Source organism: Sinohyriopsis cumingii, chromosome 2, assembly GCF_028554795.1.
Source record: "Sinohyriopsis cumingii isolate HCF-2022 chromosome 2, ASM2855479v2, whole genome shotgun sequence".
Taxonomy (NCBI): Eukaryota; Metazoa; Mollusca; class Bivalvia; order Unionida; family Unionidae; genus Sinohyriopsis; species Sinohyriopsis cumingii.
The window spans coordinates 67,056,222-67,074,911 of record NC_142962.1 but is presented as its reverse complement, the minus strand read 5'-3'; the positions used below and the strand labels follow the sequence as shown (position 1 = coordinate 67,074,911).

Below are 18,690 nucleotides of genomic sequence, written 5' to 3'. Positions count from 1 at the left end.
CTTGGATGCATACACACAACTGTATTTTCGAGGATTTAGTGGTAGATACTATGTCTACACAGTGCTCAATATGTCTAAAGCTGCACATTTTCTGGTGCTCTAAACAGAATGACTTAATCTCCAGGTTTTCCCATGACCAAAGGTAAAATATTGCATTTATTATTGCACACATTTGACACTTCCTTCCCTTCAAGTTGAAGCAGCCAGGCTGACAAATTTCATAATCTCTGATACAGTGGAAATTATTTTCTTTTCCATATTATAATGGACAGGTCTTTAAATGTTTAGACCAGGCATGTGCAGCCTATGGTCTGTGGGTCAGAACCAGTCTGCTACCTGGTTTAATATGCTTATTCATGTCACATGGCATGGCATTAAAAAACCACTTACCTGGCCCATACCCTGGAGGAAGTTGCACATGCCTGGCTTAGAATATTCATCAACTATTGTGACATTATTTACTCTATGTGTAAGTTGTATACCTGATAAATAGAATATCCTGTTGCCATATTTTAGTGCCACAAATCTGAAATAGTCTCTCCAAAGTAGTTCAAAAACAACCCAGTAAGTTGACTGGTTGGATGCCCTTTCCTTCTCATACCTTTTTATCTCCCAATAAATAACTCTTGGAGACAGACATCCTAGAGCAAGCCTGTTGAAATGAGGAAAACAAAAACAACTAACATTACAATTAAAAGCTTCTGTAACATGTGTTGCATTATTACAAAGAAAAGTCTATTTAAACAAATCTATAATTTTTCCATGACATTGTCAAATAAATTTATGACATTACTTTTACTGGTGCACTTTTAAAAAATACTGAAATATAAAAGGAAAAAAGTACAGACCAATATCAACCAAAGAGTACATTTTAAATTATATAATGAATCTTAAATGACATATCTCTATTTTCTAGAATTGCCGCATTTCTTGCAGATGGCACAATTTCTTTCATGAGAACCATTCATTTAAGACACAGCATTGGATGGAGTTGCAAACAAAACCTCACCAACTATTATTCGAATCCAAGGGCAAACTGAAGTGCATATGCACTCCATAATCTTATACAGATTATAATTGTCACTGTTTTCTCTGCACAGGTATTTCTCTGTATTAACTGCCAGCTGAATAAATGAAGTTAACTAAATACCGCATTATTTAGTCATTAGATTGTCATGTATTTTTGGTTGAAAACCAATTTTCCTTCCAGGTAAATGACAAAGGAGATGTATCAAAAATTGGTCCACTTCTGGTGAAAATTAGTCCTAATAAACTGTACCAAACATCTGAGAGAGAAAAACAAGATATAAAGACCCTATAGTACTACAATATTACAAACATGAGGGTACAACAAGATATAAAGACCCTATGGTACTACAATATTACAAAAAGAGAAAAAACAAGATATAAAGACCCTATGGTACTACAGTATTACAAACATGAGGGTACAATAAGATATAAAGACCCTATAGTACTACAATATTACAAAAACATGATGGTACAATAAGATATAAAGACCCTATGGGTACTACAATATTACAAACATGATGGTACAATAAGATATAAAGACCCTATGGTACTACAATATTACAAACATGAGGGTACAACAAGATATAAAGACCCTATGGTACTACAATATTACAAAAAGAGAAAAAACAAGATATAAAGACCCTATGGTACTACAATATTACAAACATGACAATATTACAAACATGAGGGTGCAACAAGATATAAAGACCCTATAGTACTACAATATTACAAACAAGACAATATTACAAACATGAGGGTGTAACAAGATATAAAATAATATGAAAAAACAACAAACATGAGGGTACAATAAGATATAAAGACCCTATAGTACCACAATATCACAACCATGAGGGTACAATAAGATATAAAGACCCAATAGTACTTCAATATTACAAACATGAGGGTACAATAAGATATAAAGACCCAATAGTACCACAATATCACAAACATGAGGGTACAATAAGATATAAAGACCCAATAGTACTTCAATATTACAAACATGAGGGTACAATAAGATATAAAGACCCAATAGTACCACAATATCACAAACATGAGGGTACAATAAGATATAAAGACCCAATAGTACTTCAATATTACAAACATGAGGGTACAACAAGATATAAAGACCCAATAGTACTTCAATATTACAAATCTGAGGGTACAATAAGATATCAAGACTTATAGTACTACAATACTATAAACATGAGGGTACAATAAGATATAAAGACCATATAGTACCACAATATTACAAACATGAGGGTACAACAAGATATAAAGACCCAAAAGTACCACAATAGTACAAACATGAGGATACAATAAGATATAAAGACCCAATGGTAATACAATATTACAAACATGAGAAACAGCAAGATATCAAGACCCAGTGGTACTACATTATTACAAACATGAGGGTACAACAAGATATATGTTGTTGTTGTTGTTGTTATGGGGTTTAACGCTATTTTTTAGCACACGATAGGCTATATATGGCGGCCAGTATTAATGGTGGAGGAAGAACCCGGGAAAACCCCAGAAAGAACCACCGACCCACGAGAAGCTACTGGCATGCTTTCTCACATACCCACATTGGCTGAATCCAAGACTCGAACCGACGCAGACAGAGGTGAGATGGCAGTGATCCGTAATGGAGAACGCTTTAGACCACTCGGCCACTTGGGGCCCCCCAACAAGATATAAAGACCCATTAGTACTACAATATTATAAATATAAGCCTACAACAAGATATAAAGACCCAATAGTACCACAGTATTACAAACATGAGGGTACAACAAGATATATAGACCCAACAGTACTACAATATTATAAATATGAGGCTACAACAAGATATAAAGACCCAATGGTACTACAATATTACAAACATGAGGGTTCAATAAGATATAAGACCCAATGGTACTACATTATTACAAACATGAGGGTAAAACAAGATATAAAGACTCAATGGTACTACATTATTACAAACATGAGGGTAAAACAAGATACAAAGACCCAATAACCCAATAGTACTACAGTATTATAAATATGAGGGTACAACAAGATACAAAGACCCAATAATTGTACAATATTACAAACATGAGGGTACAACAAGATATAAAGACCCAATAGTACTACAATATTATAAATACGAGGGTACAACAAGCTATAAAGACCCAATAGTACTACAATATTATAAATATGATGGTACAACAAGATACAAAGACCCAAATTATTTTACATTATTACAAACATGAGGGTACAACAAGATATAATGCCCCAATGGTACTACAATATTATAAATATGAGGGTACAACAAGATATAAAGACCCAATGGTACCACAATATTACAAACATGAAGGTACAACAAGATATAAAGACTCAGTAATATTACAATATTACAACAAAAAAACTTATCTTAAAACTTCAGAGCTGCTTAAGGCTGCAACATTTACATGTGTAAATGGCAAAGTTTAGGTTACTGGCTGTACACATTTATAAAATTAATCATGGCTGTCAGTAATATATGAACCCCCCTTTCCAACTAAATTATATATATATTTCCACATTTTTCCTTAAGAGGACTGTTTAGTAGGATTTTTTTTGGACAGTGTGAACCTGCTATAACAAGCACCATTATAACAGGAATTCAGATATAAATTGATTGTGACATGGCTCCTGAAATTCCATATACATGAATTTTTCTCCTACCCAAAAAAGTATTTTCTTAAAAATTATGAAAAATAACATGTAAAATGTTTGCTATCATTTTGGTGAAGAGATCACACATGAATTCTAATAGATGGCATGGCTCCTGAAATTTCACACATTTATTTTTCTTGTGCCTGAAAAAATGTATTTTTTCTTCTGAAAAGAAAATTAACATATAAAAACTTACTTATAAGTTTGAAAAAATAAAGTGTAAAAAGTTTACTCAGGGATTGTGTTTGACTTTTGACTTCGCCAATGTTGCAAACTGAATTTTCTTTATTGGTAATAAAATATACCATCTGGTGATTTCTTTTTGTGACAATATTGTCTGGCTGTTTAAACTTCTATACACAATCTTAGGTTTGGAGTGGGGAAATTCAAGGGCACCATGAATGAAAGCCAATAAATCTATTTATTGTTAAAAAAACAAATCCTTTGTTTATATTGACAAACCATTGTACAGTGCATTGTAATATTATGAGCCTCTTATGCTGACATCTGCCCTGAGTACTGTATGCAGTGATTCACTCAAATAGTCATGCTACCAGCTTAGCTTGGGGACTACAAGGCAGTGGTCAGTCCTTCATTCTGCACCACACATGGACTTGGACACCCATACATCCTGCCTGTCCGTCATCCTGATGATCATGTAGTCAATGAGATGCCAATGCTTAGTTCAGGGATGCATCCATGTCGTCCTGTTGTGGGTAAGGAGGCAGAAGATGGTGTTGGTGATTAGCAGTTCATGCAATGCGAGGGTCTGAAGCAATAGAAGGTGGGCTGAGCACTTCAACTGTGTCCTGAAATGCCCAACATCCATCAATAATGAAGCCATTGATCACCTGCCCCACAGTGCCAGTCAGTGAATCATTGGATAACCCACCAACCATGTTAGAGACCCAGAAAGCAATACGTCTGCTCTCTAGTGGCAAGGCTCCTGGCTCAGACTCAATCCCAGCAGAGATATACAAGGAAGGCAATGCAGCTCTCACTGAAAAGCTCCATTAGTCATTTCATCTCATGTGGCAAAAAGAGATGATTCCACAGGAATTCAAAGACACTACTATTATACACTTTCAGGCTTGTGATAACTACTGAGGTATATCTTTGCTGTCTATCACAGGCAAGATACTTGCCAGGATTCTCTTAAACCAGAAAGATAGTGTGGATTCCGGAAGGAGCGTGGAACCATTGACATGGTGTTTGCTGCTAGGCAGTTGCAAAAGAAAAGCCAGGAGCAGAATGCTGACCTTTTCTCTACCAATGACAACCTGACCAAGGCCTTTGACACTATTAGCAGAGAGGGCCTGTGGAAGATCATGGCCAAGTACAAATGCCCAAGGAATTTTCTCAACATGGTGCAGCAATTTCATGATGGCATGGAAACTAGAGTCTGGAACAATGGTGAGACATCAGATCAATTTCCTATCTCAAAAGGAGTGAAGCAGGTCTGTGTACTGGTGCCAACACTTTTCAGTCTCACATTCTAAGCCATGCTCACTGATGCCTTCAGAGATGGTGACGTGGAAATCAGCATCAGATACCGAACTGATGTCAAACTGTTCAACTCAAGAGGTTCCAAGCAAAAGCTAATGGCACAACAGACATTGTCAGAGACTTTCTATTTGCTGACGAATGCGCCCTCAATGCTGGCTCTGAAGCTGACATGTAATGCAGTGTCAACATGTTCTCTGATGCTTGCACAAATTTCAGCCTTATAATCAACACAAAGAAGACTGAAATAATACATCAGCCAGCCACAGGAAAACCGCATGCTGAGCCAAACATCACAGTCAATGACTACAAGCTGAGTGCAGTGAACAGGTTCACCTGTCTTGGCAGCACTTTGTCCCAGAATGTCGTAATCATTGAAGAAGTTAATACCATGATTGCAGCAGCCTTCAGCAGACTACACGCCAAGGTGTAGAATAGAAGAGGCATTAGCATAAAACAAAGTTGAAGGTGTACAGAGTGATAGTACTCAAGTTTACCAGTGTCATGCGAAGAAGTTGAACCACTTCCACACCACTTCCCTCAGAAGACTCCTCAACATCAAGTGGCAAGAGAAGATCCTGGCTACTGAGGTCCTTGCCCAGTATCTGCACCATCTTGATGCAGTCACAGTTGCGATGGGCAGGTGATGTAGTTTTGCATGCCAGACCACCGGATTCCCCAAAAACTCTTTTATGGTGACCTTGAGCAGGGAAAGCACATCAAAGGAGCAAATGATACAAGGACACTCTGAAGATGTCACTGAAGAACTTTGGCCTTAGCTATGACATGTGGGAGCAGACTGCCCAGGACAGGGTCATATGGTACTCTTCCATCACTAAAGGTGCTGCAGCTTACAAGGTCAACAGGACAGCCATGGCAGAACAACTAAGGTAGGCCAGGAAATCCCAAGCCAGTAACCCCACGATCAGTGTTGCTACCATCCAGGTCCACATTGCCACAGAACATTCAGGGCAAATATCAGCTTCATTGGCCAATAATGCACCCACAGACCATTTGTTCCCGCTATAACACTGGATGACAAAAGTGTTCCTCAGTGACTTGATGGATGAACTATATAAACATGCTACCAGACTAGCTACAATCTACCAACCTTTGAAGGCAGGAATAGGAACAACTACAATTGACAAAGCAATGGGTATTTTTTAATGTACCCAGGAAAAATAGTTGTGCTGAAACTACAATGAAATCTGATTACCTTTGAAGCACCGATTGTTCTTTAATAATACTAAGCAAATGAAGAATTTTTTTAGTCTCAATGTTTTACAATTGTTTTATGTTGCTAATGCAATAACAAATGGGCATTTGTTTGATCTTCCCAGTGCATCCTTCAGTGGTGACTTCAGTAACACAAGCACCCTTCATCAAAGCAAGCAGACTACAATTTTCAATGACAAAAGCACCTTTCATCAAAGGAAGTCAGCACCAAACTTAAATAAAAGCAATGGAATTGGATAGATTGTTGCATTTTCCAAAGTGACTGGAAGATAAAGGGGTAATTCTTTTCTTACTGTATGTATGATTTTTTTACAGTATGTATGATTTTCATATAAATTTGTAGCATTGCTTGGAAAAAGCAGAAGTTGACAAGAACAGGTTGTGGTGCACATTACACATCAGGTTGATTTTAGTGAAAATGCTGATCACAAAATTGCTTTAAACTATATTTTTGACTTTTGAAACATGTTTGTTAACAGGCACTTTGATTAGTAGCAGTATAATTTCAAAAAACACTACCGTATTTACCGCATATGTTGGGACACGGTAAAATAATTATTTTTTTTTCCTGTCCCAGAACTTATGGTGAAACATTTTTTCACTTTGGTCATATGTCCCAAGACTTAAGAAACGAAATAAAATTGCATTGCATTTGTGCTTCCCCCCACCCCACTGCATGTTGCAATAAAATAGATAAATAAAACGTTGAATTGATAATAAAAAGAAAGAAACTAACCTTGCGTTATCACTTATTCCTTTTTTCAACATGAGCATTTAAGAATAAAATATTTCCACGAAATCCGTAAGCGTAGGATTCCATACTGTAGCGTGTATCAATTATGTCCGATACCACACACCACGTTGTTCACATGAACATTGAGAAGCAATTGTGTGTGGTTGTGCTCCAAAGTTTGAACATGTTATCCGACTGAAAACTGGAGCCAACAAAATCTCAAACAAGAGGGAAATAGTCAACCGATATTTTGAAGACGCCATTCACGTATGATATGGTGTTGGGTGCAAAATAATCAAGATTGAATTATATCCAGGTCTACTGTATGACAGTGTGTCGCAAATAAAAATGATCATTTGAAAACACATTCACTTAAGTGTAATTGACAATCTCTTCACCAGCTTGGGTTACAAAATTATCCTTACTATTTACCCGCAGATGTCAATGATACTTTGTATTAATTGTAACCACAGATGCCAAACACATAGAACATAAAAGCCCTGGTGGTGAATAAACACAACTGGCAGCAGTCAGTTAACTCCTTCTTTGAACCTACCGACAGGACATCAAAGACAAAAGGTGATTTTTATTACAAAGCAAGCTGATCTCAGAAGCCGACTTTGATTACTTTTTTTTTTGTTATGGTAAAGGATATCAGTACAAAGGTTATTTTATTGCAAAGCAAGCCGACATCGGAAGCTGACTGGATTTTGTGAAGTGAGCCGATTTTTTAATATTTTTTTTTGTTGTTTGTTTAATATACAAAGACGGCTGAGATATGGAAGCAAACTTGGGTTCCTTTTCAATTATATTCACGGGAATTTTGAAAATAAATTGAAACAATGGAACAAATTTTGACGCAATATAGTTCTTTGTGCACAGATGTCGATGAATTCGCAAACGAGAGGGAAATAATCAACCGATATATTGAAGACAACTGCCATTCACACATGGTACGGTGTTAGGTTCAAAATAGCCAAGAATAATTTTTATCCAGGTCTACTGTATGACAGTATCTCACAACAAAAATAAAATCATTACTTAAAATTCTTTTCGCCAGCAGTGGTTACAAAAGTGTCATTACTATTTATCTGCAAACATCAGTGCACCTTTGTAATAATTACTACAAAAAATGCCAAGCACATAGAAGCCCTGGTGGTAAATAAACACAGCTGGCAGCCAACAGCAAACTTCTCTGAACTTACCGACAGGCCATCAAAGACAAAGGTTATTTTTTATCATAAAGCAAGCCGACATCGGAAGCCAACTTTGGACTTGGAAGCCGAATTTTTTTAAAGGATATCAATACAAAGATTATTTTATTGCAAAGCAAGCTGACCTCAGAAGCCGACTTGGATTCTTTTACGTGTGCCGATTTTTTATATTTTAGCTTCGAATAAACAAAGAAGGCCGAGATATGGAAGCTAACTTGGGTTTCTTTTCACCAGTATTCACGACATTTTTTAAAATGAAGTAAACAATGGAATAGTTTTTAAAGTTTACAATATAATGCTTCGTGCACGAACATCGATGACCCAGCATCATCCTGAAGATTTGGAGCAAAATAAAATCACGTGATGAATAGATCATTTCGCTGACAATATGATAATTAACATGGATAAAACTCGTGTACTTTGATCGCATTCCTGGATGGACTGACTATAAGATGGGTGTCAAAAGTGTGAGAATTAGCAAGACTAGTGCAGATTTGAAAACATCTGACTTTTGTCCTTGCAGTTTCTGCTTTAGGTGGTGTGTTGTCTCTAACATTTTTTTCACTGTACGAGAAAGCTAAACATATATTCATGTACCAAAATAATAGATCGTACGTGTGCAGGAGAAGGGTTGTATTGATGAGATGCTGCTGCAGTGGATTGAAGTGTTTTATGTCAAGTATACAGTTTTATATTTTTTAAAATAAAATTTCAGTTGGAGTGCAATTTCCGACATGTAATTTTTGAATGATTTAAATGGTGTCCCACAACTTACGACTCAAAAAAAACGATGTGTCCCAGAACATACAGTACACAAAAAAATTACTTTTAAAATTAATTTATGGTGTCCCAACAAATACGGTGTCCCAACATATACGGTAAATACAGTACTTCAAGTTTGTAAGCCACTACAGAGTTTCTTAAATATTATAAATCCTATGAAAGCATCCTACGTGAAAAGTCCAGATAGTTTACTGACAAAATTAACTTACAGTCAGCTTACATTTAAATAGTAAACAACAACACCCCACTGTATATTGAACTGTGTGTTTGTGTTTGGTTTGAATTTTTAACGTAGCTTTAACAATTTTTCAGTCATATCGTTACAATGTCTGCAGTGTGGCAGTTTATAGCGATGTCTAGCACTGGAGCATCATGCCACAGACATTTAGTATCATGTCCCACCAAGTCACATTATCCTGACACCAGGTTGACCAGTCCTAACTCTAACCTCTTAATGCTAAGCACCAAGTGAGGCAGCTGCTAGTACCATTTTTGTAAGTCTTTGGTATGACATGGCTAAGATTCGAGGCAGACACTCTAACCAGTCCTTGAGTTTTGTTACCATGTACATATAAGTTGGAAACTATATCATGATGATCTGAGTGACATTCTTATCGAAAATATCAGATATATTCAACAGAGACGTGCCTTAAAACTGAAATAATCACCAGCTGAGAAAGCAACATCATGCATATTATAACAGCTGTCAACTGTTAATGTAGCCTAATGGGTAGATGGGAAAATGTTGAGTTTCCAATCAATTTGATCAAACAGTATCATTTTGCTTGTTGTAAACAGTGTACATGTTTAGAAATTCTGGTTAATGTTGTAGTCTTAAAGCAGATTATAACACAGTAAGGCACATTAATGCATATATGTAATTAACAATAACCATTCATTATTGTTCCTACCAGGCTGAGAACTTTGTGGAGTAGTCTGCCCCAATCATGCCATTCCTGGTTTCCTTGTAGGTGACAACTTTGTCAGTGTTCCACAGGTATTGATTCAATCTCTCCAGAGCCGAAGTTTCACCTCCAGACCAAGGAAACACTGATCTGGGATCTGAAACAGCTTCTGGAACACAGGAACCAAATAAATAGAATATATTTGAATAAAAAATATAACATTCATCTTATGTTATATAGTACACGTGTTACCAAGCAAATTAAACTGATGCCTGCTTTAACAAATTTTATTGACACTTCAAAAAGTCACCTCTTATTTTTAATACAACACATGTGTAACAATATATGATGTCACATGTTACCAGGTCTGACATGACTAATCAAATAATCATTTAATCAATCAATATATGTTAATAATAATTATCAACAAACATTTGGAAATGATATTTTAGAAAGACAGTTATTTGACTTCAAAAATTACTCTCTACTACTGAATTCAGGACAAAGGTTTTTTCTTTCAAATCTCAACCATTCAGCTTATAGAGACATAACCAACTGATAACTGTTTCCTTTCAAACGATGAGAGCAGGGGGATTCAATTCAGTTGTACCTGACCCTGACATTCCAATTTCTGATTCACAGATGATGTGTTGTAGTCATAGTGGATACTTATAGTGAAATTGCACACATTTTCACATGACTTTGTACATAATAAATTATTAAAATGAAGTACATTTGTCAAAGAGATCTCTTGGTTGTCTGATGATTTGTATTATAGCACAAGTCACTTGGATCATGCATGTGCTTTTACTCATTTTAAATTAAATATAAATTGTTTTTAAAAAAAATCTAACACTACTTTTCTTTAACCAAAGTCTATTCAATCCTGATTTTTGAATGATCTTCACTTTAACCGTCATCAAGAAACTTTCCAACAAAATTACTGATCTATAAGATCTTTTACAAAGGTGGCCATGTACTAAACTTGGGTCAAAATAAGAGCATGTCAAGTGGAACCATCACAACTGAGGGTAGTATGAACTTGTTTATCAATATACATAACTTTTATTGTGACATCACATCATGCGACATTCAATCCAGATTGTACTGGATCACACCTTAAGGTTCATTTTGTCCAAAAATGTCTATGTACTTTAACATTGATTTTGCCATATGCACCTCTCAGGGTGTCTAAATAATGACCTTCCAAAGGAATATGGATGTATACAAATCCAAATGAAGTGAATACTTGCCACTTAAAGGTATGTAAAATCAAATTCTAAAAAATTACACCCATTACTGAAACAATCAGTGTTGAATGCCTACATGACCCATTTGACTTGTGCTATAGCAGATACATTGAACCTTGCCTTGTCAAGAGATCTCTTGGTTGGCTGTAACTTCAACACTAGCAAATTCATCTAGAATTCTCAATAAAAGTCTCCATATAAAAGAGGCCAATGTGGTCCTGATTTGCTCATTTGGCTGTCATTAGCCAAATAGCCACACCTGAGTTAGCAGTGGAAGTTATATTTTTGATAGCATTGGCATAGTTCCTATAAATTTTTAATGGTTAAACATTAGCATTATCTGTTATTTTGGTCAAATTCTGTTAAATTATTCTGGAGAAGTCATATGAGGTTTTTGTTCTATTCCACTGAGGTATGCCAAATTTAATGGCAAATTGGTATTATTCATATTAATTAGAAAGAAGGCCTTGATGTCAGGAGAGCTAAAAAGGAGATGTCCAATCACAAACCTTTAACACCGAAAGCTTCAGCAGTGGGAATTTTGCCAAGGACTATTCCTGGTGGAAGGGGCTTGAATGTTCTGGGCATGTCAATTGTGTCCCTAACTACACACTCTCCCTCTACTTGCTTCCTGAACTGTGTGTACACATCAGGTAGTCTGTTAAGAAACTTGAAGTTAGATTTACCACTTTCTCAGAACTAAACAATTAACATTTGCTAAAATGTATTCATTAATTTCCTTGATTTTCAAATTATCTACATTTAAAGCCTTCGTCATCATCCATCATCACATCATGAGGGGTCTACAGCAGGATCTTTTATAATGAATAATTATGGAGGACATTCCTGTTTGATATGAAAATGCAGGAAATTTTCTAAATATAGGCAGGACCTAATGATTCAGAAGTAAAGAAGTTGGCACTTGAAAAAAGTGAGATGAATTCTGTGAATTTAGTTGATTTTATTTGTGTGATGTTTTAAAAATTAGCATGAATTCTGAAATTGCATGTCCTAGAATAGACCTGGCTACTGTGAATACACCTGGGCTAACACACTAGTTTGCACCACCGTAGTTCTATGTTCAATAAATGGCTTCTAGCATGTACAAGTGCAAAAAGCTGCCAATCAAACATAGGTAGTTTCCTCCAAGTTTTCTGGTTTTCTGAACTTCAAGGACTACCATCACACTCCCATTTAAGCAACTGTAGTATAATTTATTTTGTGAGTCTCAAGCTTTGAGGTTTTGTAACATAAAAAGAGACATTTTCATGGGTACATAAATTCACGGTTCTTCCTGTTATAGTTTCATATTTGTAGCTATTTAATTTCATGGATTCAAAAGTACCCCGAAGAAAGAATACATAAGAACAAAACTATGAGAAAAACAAACAGCGGTCACTTTAATGGTTAAAACAATACGATCACCTATATGAGCGCAAACTAAATACCTGCCACGATCAATCATTTACACACAACATCAAAAGGAACTGACAAAACCAACAACACTAAGCTAATCTGCTATTACAGTATATGTGTATGATCTCTTCCTTAAAACACTATCCATAAGCTGCACCATCAGTACTTTTAGTTAACCATGACATTAACACAGTGGCTAAAGAGTAATACAAATTAGATCCCCATCAGTTTGGATAATGTCATCATTTAACATGTGAACCAACCCAAACCTAAAGAAGACAATGTTTTCATTTTAAAAACTCCTCATGCCTTTCCTTACTTCACTCCTGGTTGCAAATCTGTAAAATTAAGACTTTTATTACAAAGAGAATAATATTTTACTTTTGGAAAGAAAATTGAATGCCATTGTTCCTTCCAATTCTTAAATAACTGTAACATGGCAAAATGATAACATTGATACTATTTACCATTCCAATAAATGACTATTTTCAAATCAACATCACATAATAAACAATATTTTTCCTTACTGTCCGACACCAAAGAGAAGGTCATCTCTGTGGAACAAAGTGTGACCCCAAAATGTCTGAATTTTGACCCCACACTTTGCTTTTAGAGCTTCTTCAACATCCAACTCTTCCTTGGTTGCCTGTAAAAGATTTGATAATTATAATATTGAAACATGCACACCCATCTTTAATTTCCAGCACAAGCTCAATTACATTTACAGTTACTTCCTGTTCCTGGACTTCAGCAATCCTTAACATAAAACCTAAAATTGGTCTCAATATAACGATGTGGTATATAGAAAGGCATCTGATAACAGAAAAAGTCCAGGTAAAAATTATGGGTGTTACATTAGCTACTTATATGTGAAGAAACTATATGAATTGGAAGGAACATACATATAAGTATATAGAACAACAGGAATTTTAAATGAGTTCTTCCTGTTATAAATGAGAAAAAATAAAGGGTTTATTTTAGTCTTCAAATTTAATAAATAAATTAATATAACAGAGTTTATGTATGCCCTTATTATAATCCCTCTAGTTCATAACATTTCATTACCAGCAACAGTCTCAAATTTTTTTATTAAATAATAATATTGATCACAAAGAATTTACAAACAAGATTTAAGAATATTCATAGTAGCAACATAATAATCTCAACAGCAAACAAATCCAAATAAATAGAATTATCTTGTGAAATGGATGACCATTTCTGTTACAATAAACTATGGAATCATACAAAAGTACTGAAATGCAAATTTAATGGAGACCCAGGATACATATGTGCAACTACTCTGTGCTATAATATCTTTGGCTTTGATGTTCTTTAGTACCGAAACTTACTAAATAGTTATATTGCATAAATGAATATATATTTTCAGAGATGATTACGTTAAATTAATTTCCATATAGAGAATGAGATCATTCCCTAGCCTTTTTTGAAGCCAATTTGCAAAACAGAAATACATTATACATTACATTTGTGTATGATCCTGATGGTGATCATTGGTAAACTGAATGGTGAGCATGACACCCCTATTAATAACTCTTGGTTGTAGTACACCATGTAACAATCCCCCCCCACAAAAAAAATACTACATACTTTGAACAGGTATTTAACAATAAATATTAACTATCATTAAAATATTGTGATTCAAGACATACTGAATGCTAATTACGTGTATATTATTACACTTTTAATTACAAATGCATGACCAAACACTGACATCATTGTGTCAGATGTATAACAGTATAACACTGACCTCCAACTGAGTTTGTGGTGCAGAAAAATTAGAACATGCACAATGCAGATGTATTGTTTTTGCATATGCACAATGCTGACATATTATCTTTGGAGATTGTTAAGTGCATTATTTTATTGTCAAGCAAAACATATTCTATATAAAAACTTGTTATATAAACTATTTATTAATGTTCAAATATGCCTGTAGATCCACATAGTGAAAACAGGAGGTGCCTCCAATCGACTCCAAAACAAAGATGGCAGACATGACACAATACATACATCACTTCTAAAGTAATAAATAATAAATATCATAATGAGCCTTCTTTAGCAAAACATTGTATTGAACATAAAAGTCTCAAAATATCCATATGTACATAAATTTGCTAGCATAACTATTATATGTGTAATTTACAGCATTCAAATAATGTACACAAATGATGTGAAACTAAATGCTTAATATGCTTTGCATATATACATGCGACAAGTGAATGGTGTATATCAATGAATTACAGCAAATCTCCCCCGAAACAGTAAATAGTTTGAATTCATGTAAAATTTGTAAGAAGATTTACCAGGACTATTACAGGTCTGCTAGGATGCATACTGTATGTACTCACTTATAAGTTCAATCCAACTGCAAACTACATAGACCAAGATATGCCATCCGATAACATGCTGGCAGATATCGTCCTTGCAGTTTGATAGGTGTAATCAGTAGAACAAACAACAATGATCCTGATCAGTTGGTACATTATGTGACAGCAGATAAGGGTCTATGTTGTTTGCAGTTTGATTCATATCATGTGAATATATCTTGTACATAGTCATGGTTTTAACTTGTGAACACTAAGACTGAAAATTACACGATTCACTTGATCTAATTACACTCGACAAAAACACATTATGAAAATTATGAATTTGTATTCTTTAATGCAATGGTGTCCAAATGCCAGGAGGGAAGGGCAAGGCTCAAATTAGAAATAATTTCTTGGCAGCTAGAAGGACAAATCAGTTTCACAATCTACTATTCCACCTGTCTGAGTTTAATCCTTTACTTCACTTTTCAAAAAAACAACTTGCATCGTCTGTGCCTTTTTATGATGTTCATGACAATGAAATTTTGAAGAAATTACATTCCTTGATCATTTTAAAAGCTTTTATTTAAGTGCACTTGAATTAAAGAAAATCTGATCAAATTCAATAGTAATTTGATACCTGGTAGCAATCATGCATTTCTGTGTGTTTATTAACTACTTACTGTAGTGTCCATTCATAAGTATAAAAAATTTGTATTCTTAATTCTTATATAATGACATAATCATTATATGATACTGGCAATCCAAGAAATATCATTGGCAGTTAGAAAAATTAATGAATTTCAGAAATCATATATACATATCAAAGGGTAAATGAACACATATCCAGCTAAAGGAAATATTGCGAGAGTCAATATTAAATTAATTTTTTTACTTTCAAACACAATAAACAATGATTTCTGATGCACAAGGCCTGGCTGACTTGCTATATATCATAAAAAGAAAAAGAAAATCCTTATTTACTGCTCTGGTGAGATTAGTCTAGCTGTATTGATAAAATGGATTAAACAGTCTTTCAAACTTAATTTTATATATATATATATATATACTGATATCAAGTGGATCACAGATCAGAGATGGTTGTTCACTGAAATCTCCACCAAAATCAGATAATCATTCAGAAGAGATACACACATAAATATACATGCATTACATCATTTAAAGCATGTTCAAGTGTCAAAGTATTAAATGATGCCCTTCTTCTGTCTGTCCACCCACCCATCTGTCCATTCTGTTTGTCCACCCACACATCTGTCCATTCTGTCTGTCCACCCACACATCTGTCCATTCTGTCTGCAACTGGATCTTATCCAAAATCACTAACTGGAAATTCACTAAACTTATTTGGTCTGAAAAGAAACTCATCATTTTAACCAAATAAAATCTACAGCCAGTGGCCTTGACCTCCAAGACATGAATAAACTGATCTAAGTATGTTAGGAGACTGCTCCACTAATATATCAAAGCATCCTACTAATGAGGTAAAGTGATAAACTACTTGTATAAAGAGGGCCTTTTTCCAAACCACATGTAAATGTCATCATTCAAGTTTAAAAGCTAGAGTCCCTCTGAATACTATTGGATTGTAAAGTTTAGATTCATGCCACATAACTGCAGAGAATATGTCACTAAAGCCAGATATTGCTAACAAACCCTGCTTTCTTAATCTGATTATCTTCTGGTTTGTGGTTTTGAGTGATTAACACCATTTTTCAGAACATAATAGGCTCCACATGGCTGCCAGAAAACTTAATGGATGAAGAACCTGGGAAAACCCCAGGAAGACCCAAAGACCCATGAAATCCTACTAGCAGCCATTCTCAAATACCCATGTTGATTGAGCCGCAACCCACATGCATAGAGAAATGTCAGTGACCACTTAGACCACTTGACCATCCAGGGCCCTCTGACAGTTTGCAATTACCTAGTGGGGAATGATCAATCAAATGGCAGATATGAATAATGTCAATCAGGTAAAATTCAAAGCAGAGAAATGCATAGAAACATGTACCTCAAGTGCAAAGGGTTAATAGTCACTCAAATTAGTTGGTTAGCATTACACCAATAATTTAACCGTATCATATAAATTAATTTTTAACTCCTGCCTCTTTGAGACAAAGATATTCACTTGAACCTAGAAAGTTACAAATTTTTATTTCAGCTGCAATAATATCAGGAATGACATCCTAAATTATCAGTAGCCAGGGAGATCAATGTAATTATAAAAGTTAAAGTCCAATTGTGAAAATGTGCAAACCTAAGGAAAGTGGACTATTGCTTGTGATCATCAGTTACATTGTGCCATAAGAAACAGGAAAAGATCAATCCTTTTGAAATGCAAATAGGATTCAGATTATAACCTGAACTTGAATAAACACTGAACCTAAATTTATTCATACCATATCTTAATTGCATTTTTACATCTATAAGAACTAAAAAGACTAGTGCATTTCAGTACTTATTTTTATACCAATTCAAAAACTTAAACCATAACCTACCTCTGTTTGATAGGCCAAGGCATGGACTGTGTCCTTCCCTAATTTTTGGATCAGGTCTGGAATAACCAACTCTGGTTCACCTTGTTTAACTACCAGATCACTGAAGAAAACAAAAACTACTTTTGATTTTAGTCATTTACTTCATGCATATCAGCTCTGGAGGCACTGAGAAAGAAATTTTCATCATCATGCATCTTTACATCTCAGTATTTAATGCAGAGTCTAGCAGAGATTTGGCAGAAATTACATCATCCTAATTCACAGGTTGTTTTTTAGACCATGGGTTTCGTTACTACTGGTAATTAAATTTGGAAGTTTTTCAGAAGAAAATCACATTGAGGTATTTCTTTTAGTAAGAAGCTATGAATAAAATATAAATTCCAAATAATTTGTGAGTAATGGCATTGAGTATATGAATGCCATGAAATAAAGCTCAATAAATGTGATTACAGTATAAAATACAATGTTCTAAGCACATAAACAGAGCACTACTGGCAAATGTCAAACTCTATTTGACCAAAATTGTCTCCAAATGTAGCAAATTTTTTCAAAATAGTTATCTGCAAACAAATTACAAACTTCGACATGAATTTAGGATAAATAAAGTTTTACTGGACAAAATCAATACTGGAAAAAAGACGATTACTTGCAAACAGATATTTATAACCACACAAAGAAATTAACTTCTCCGGTGGCCTAAGTGGTTAGAGAATCCACCTCGGATGTGGGAGGTAATGGACAAGTCATGCCAAAGACTTAAAACAATGGTACTAGCAGGTGCCTGGCTTGGCACTCAGCAGTATGAGGTTAGCCATAATGCATGTCTCGACAGCACACATTTCATTTAGGACCAACAACACCATGGGATGTGTGCAAAATTCATGGCAATTCTCCATGCAGCTTAAGAGGAGTTTCGATGACAAACTTGTGATGATGGACAGAAGGACAAAGGACAACAGGCCATTCCATAAGCTCAAAATAGAGTTAAAAACAGTACATCAGCAAACCATTCTGCAACAGGCATGAAACTGAAATTTAATGGGATATTTATTATTGTATACTGTATGTGTATTTAGAAGGT

General features: G+C 34.9%; 1 protein-coding gene across 2 annotated transcripts in view; it reads right to left on the bottom strand.

Moving 5' to 3' along the window:
• The window catches only part of LOC149805081 (cryptochrome DASH-like), a 54,293-nt gene that overhangs the window by 26,823 nt on the left and 8,780 nt on the right, over positions 1–18,690 (bottom strand). For both annotated transcript variants that reach the window (XM_089947187.1, XM_089947194.1), the window contains exons 3-7: positions 17,610–17,709; positions 13,291–13,409; positions 11,857–12,005; positions 10,104–10,266; positions 483–652 (exon numbers count right to left, since the gene is read on the bottom strand). In XM_089947187.1, coding sequence (XP_089803313.1) covers positions 483–652; positions 10,104–10,266; positions 11,857–12,005; positions 13,291–13,409; positions 17,610–17,709 — 701 coding nt within the window. The remainder of the gene's footprint in view (positions 1–482; positions 653–10,103; positions 10,267–11,856; positions 12,006–13,290; positions 13,410–17,609; positions 17,710–18,690) is intronic.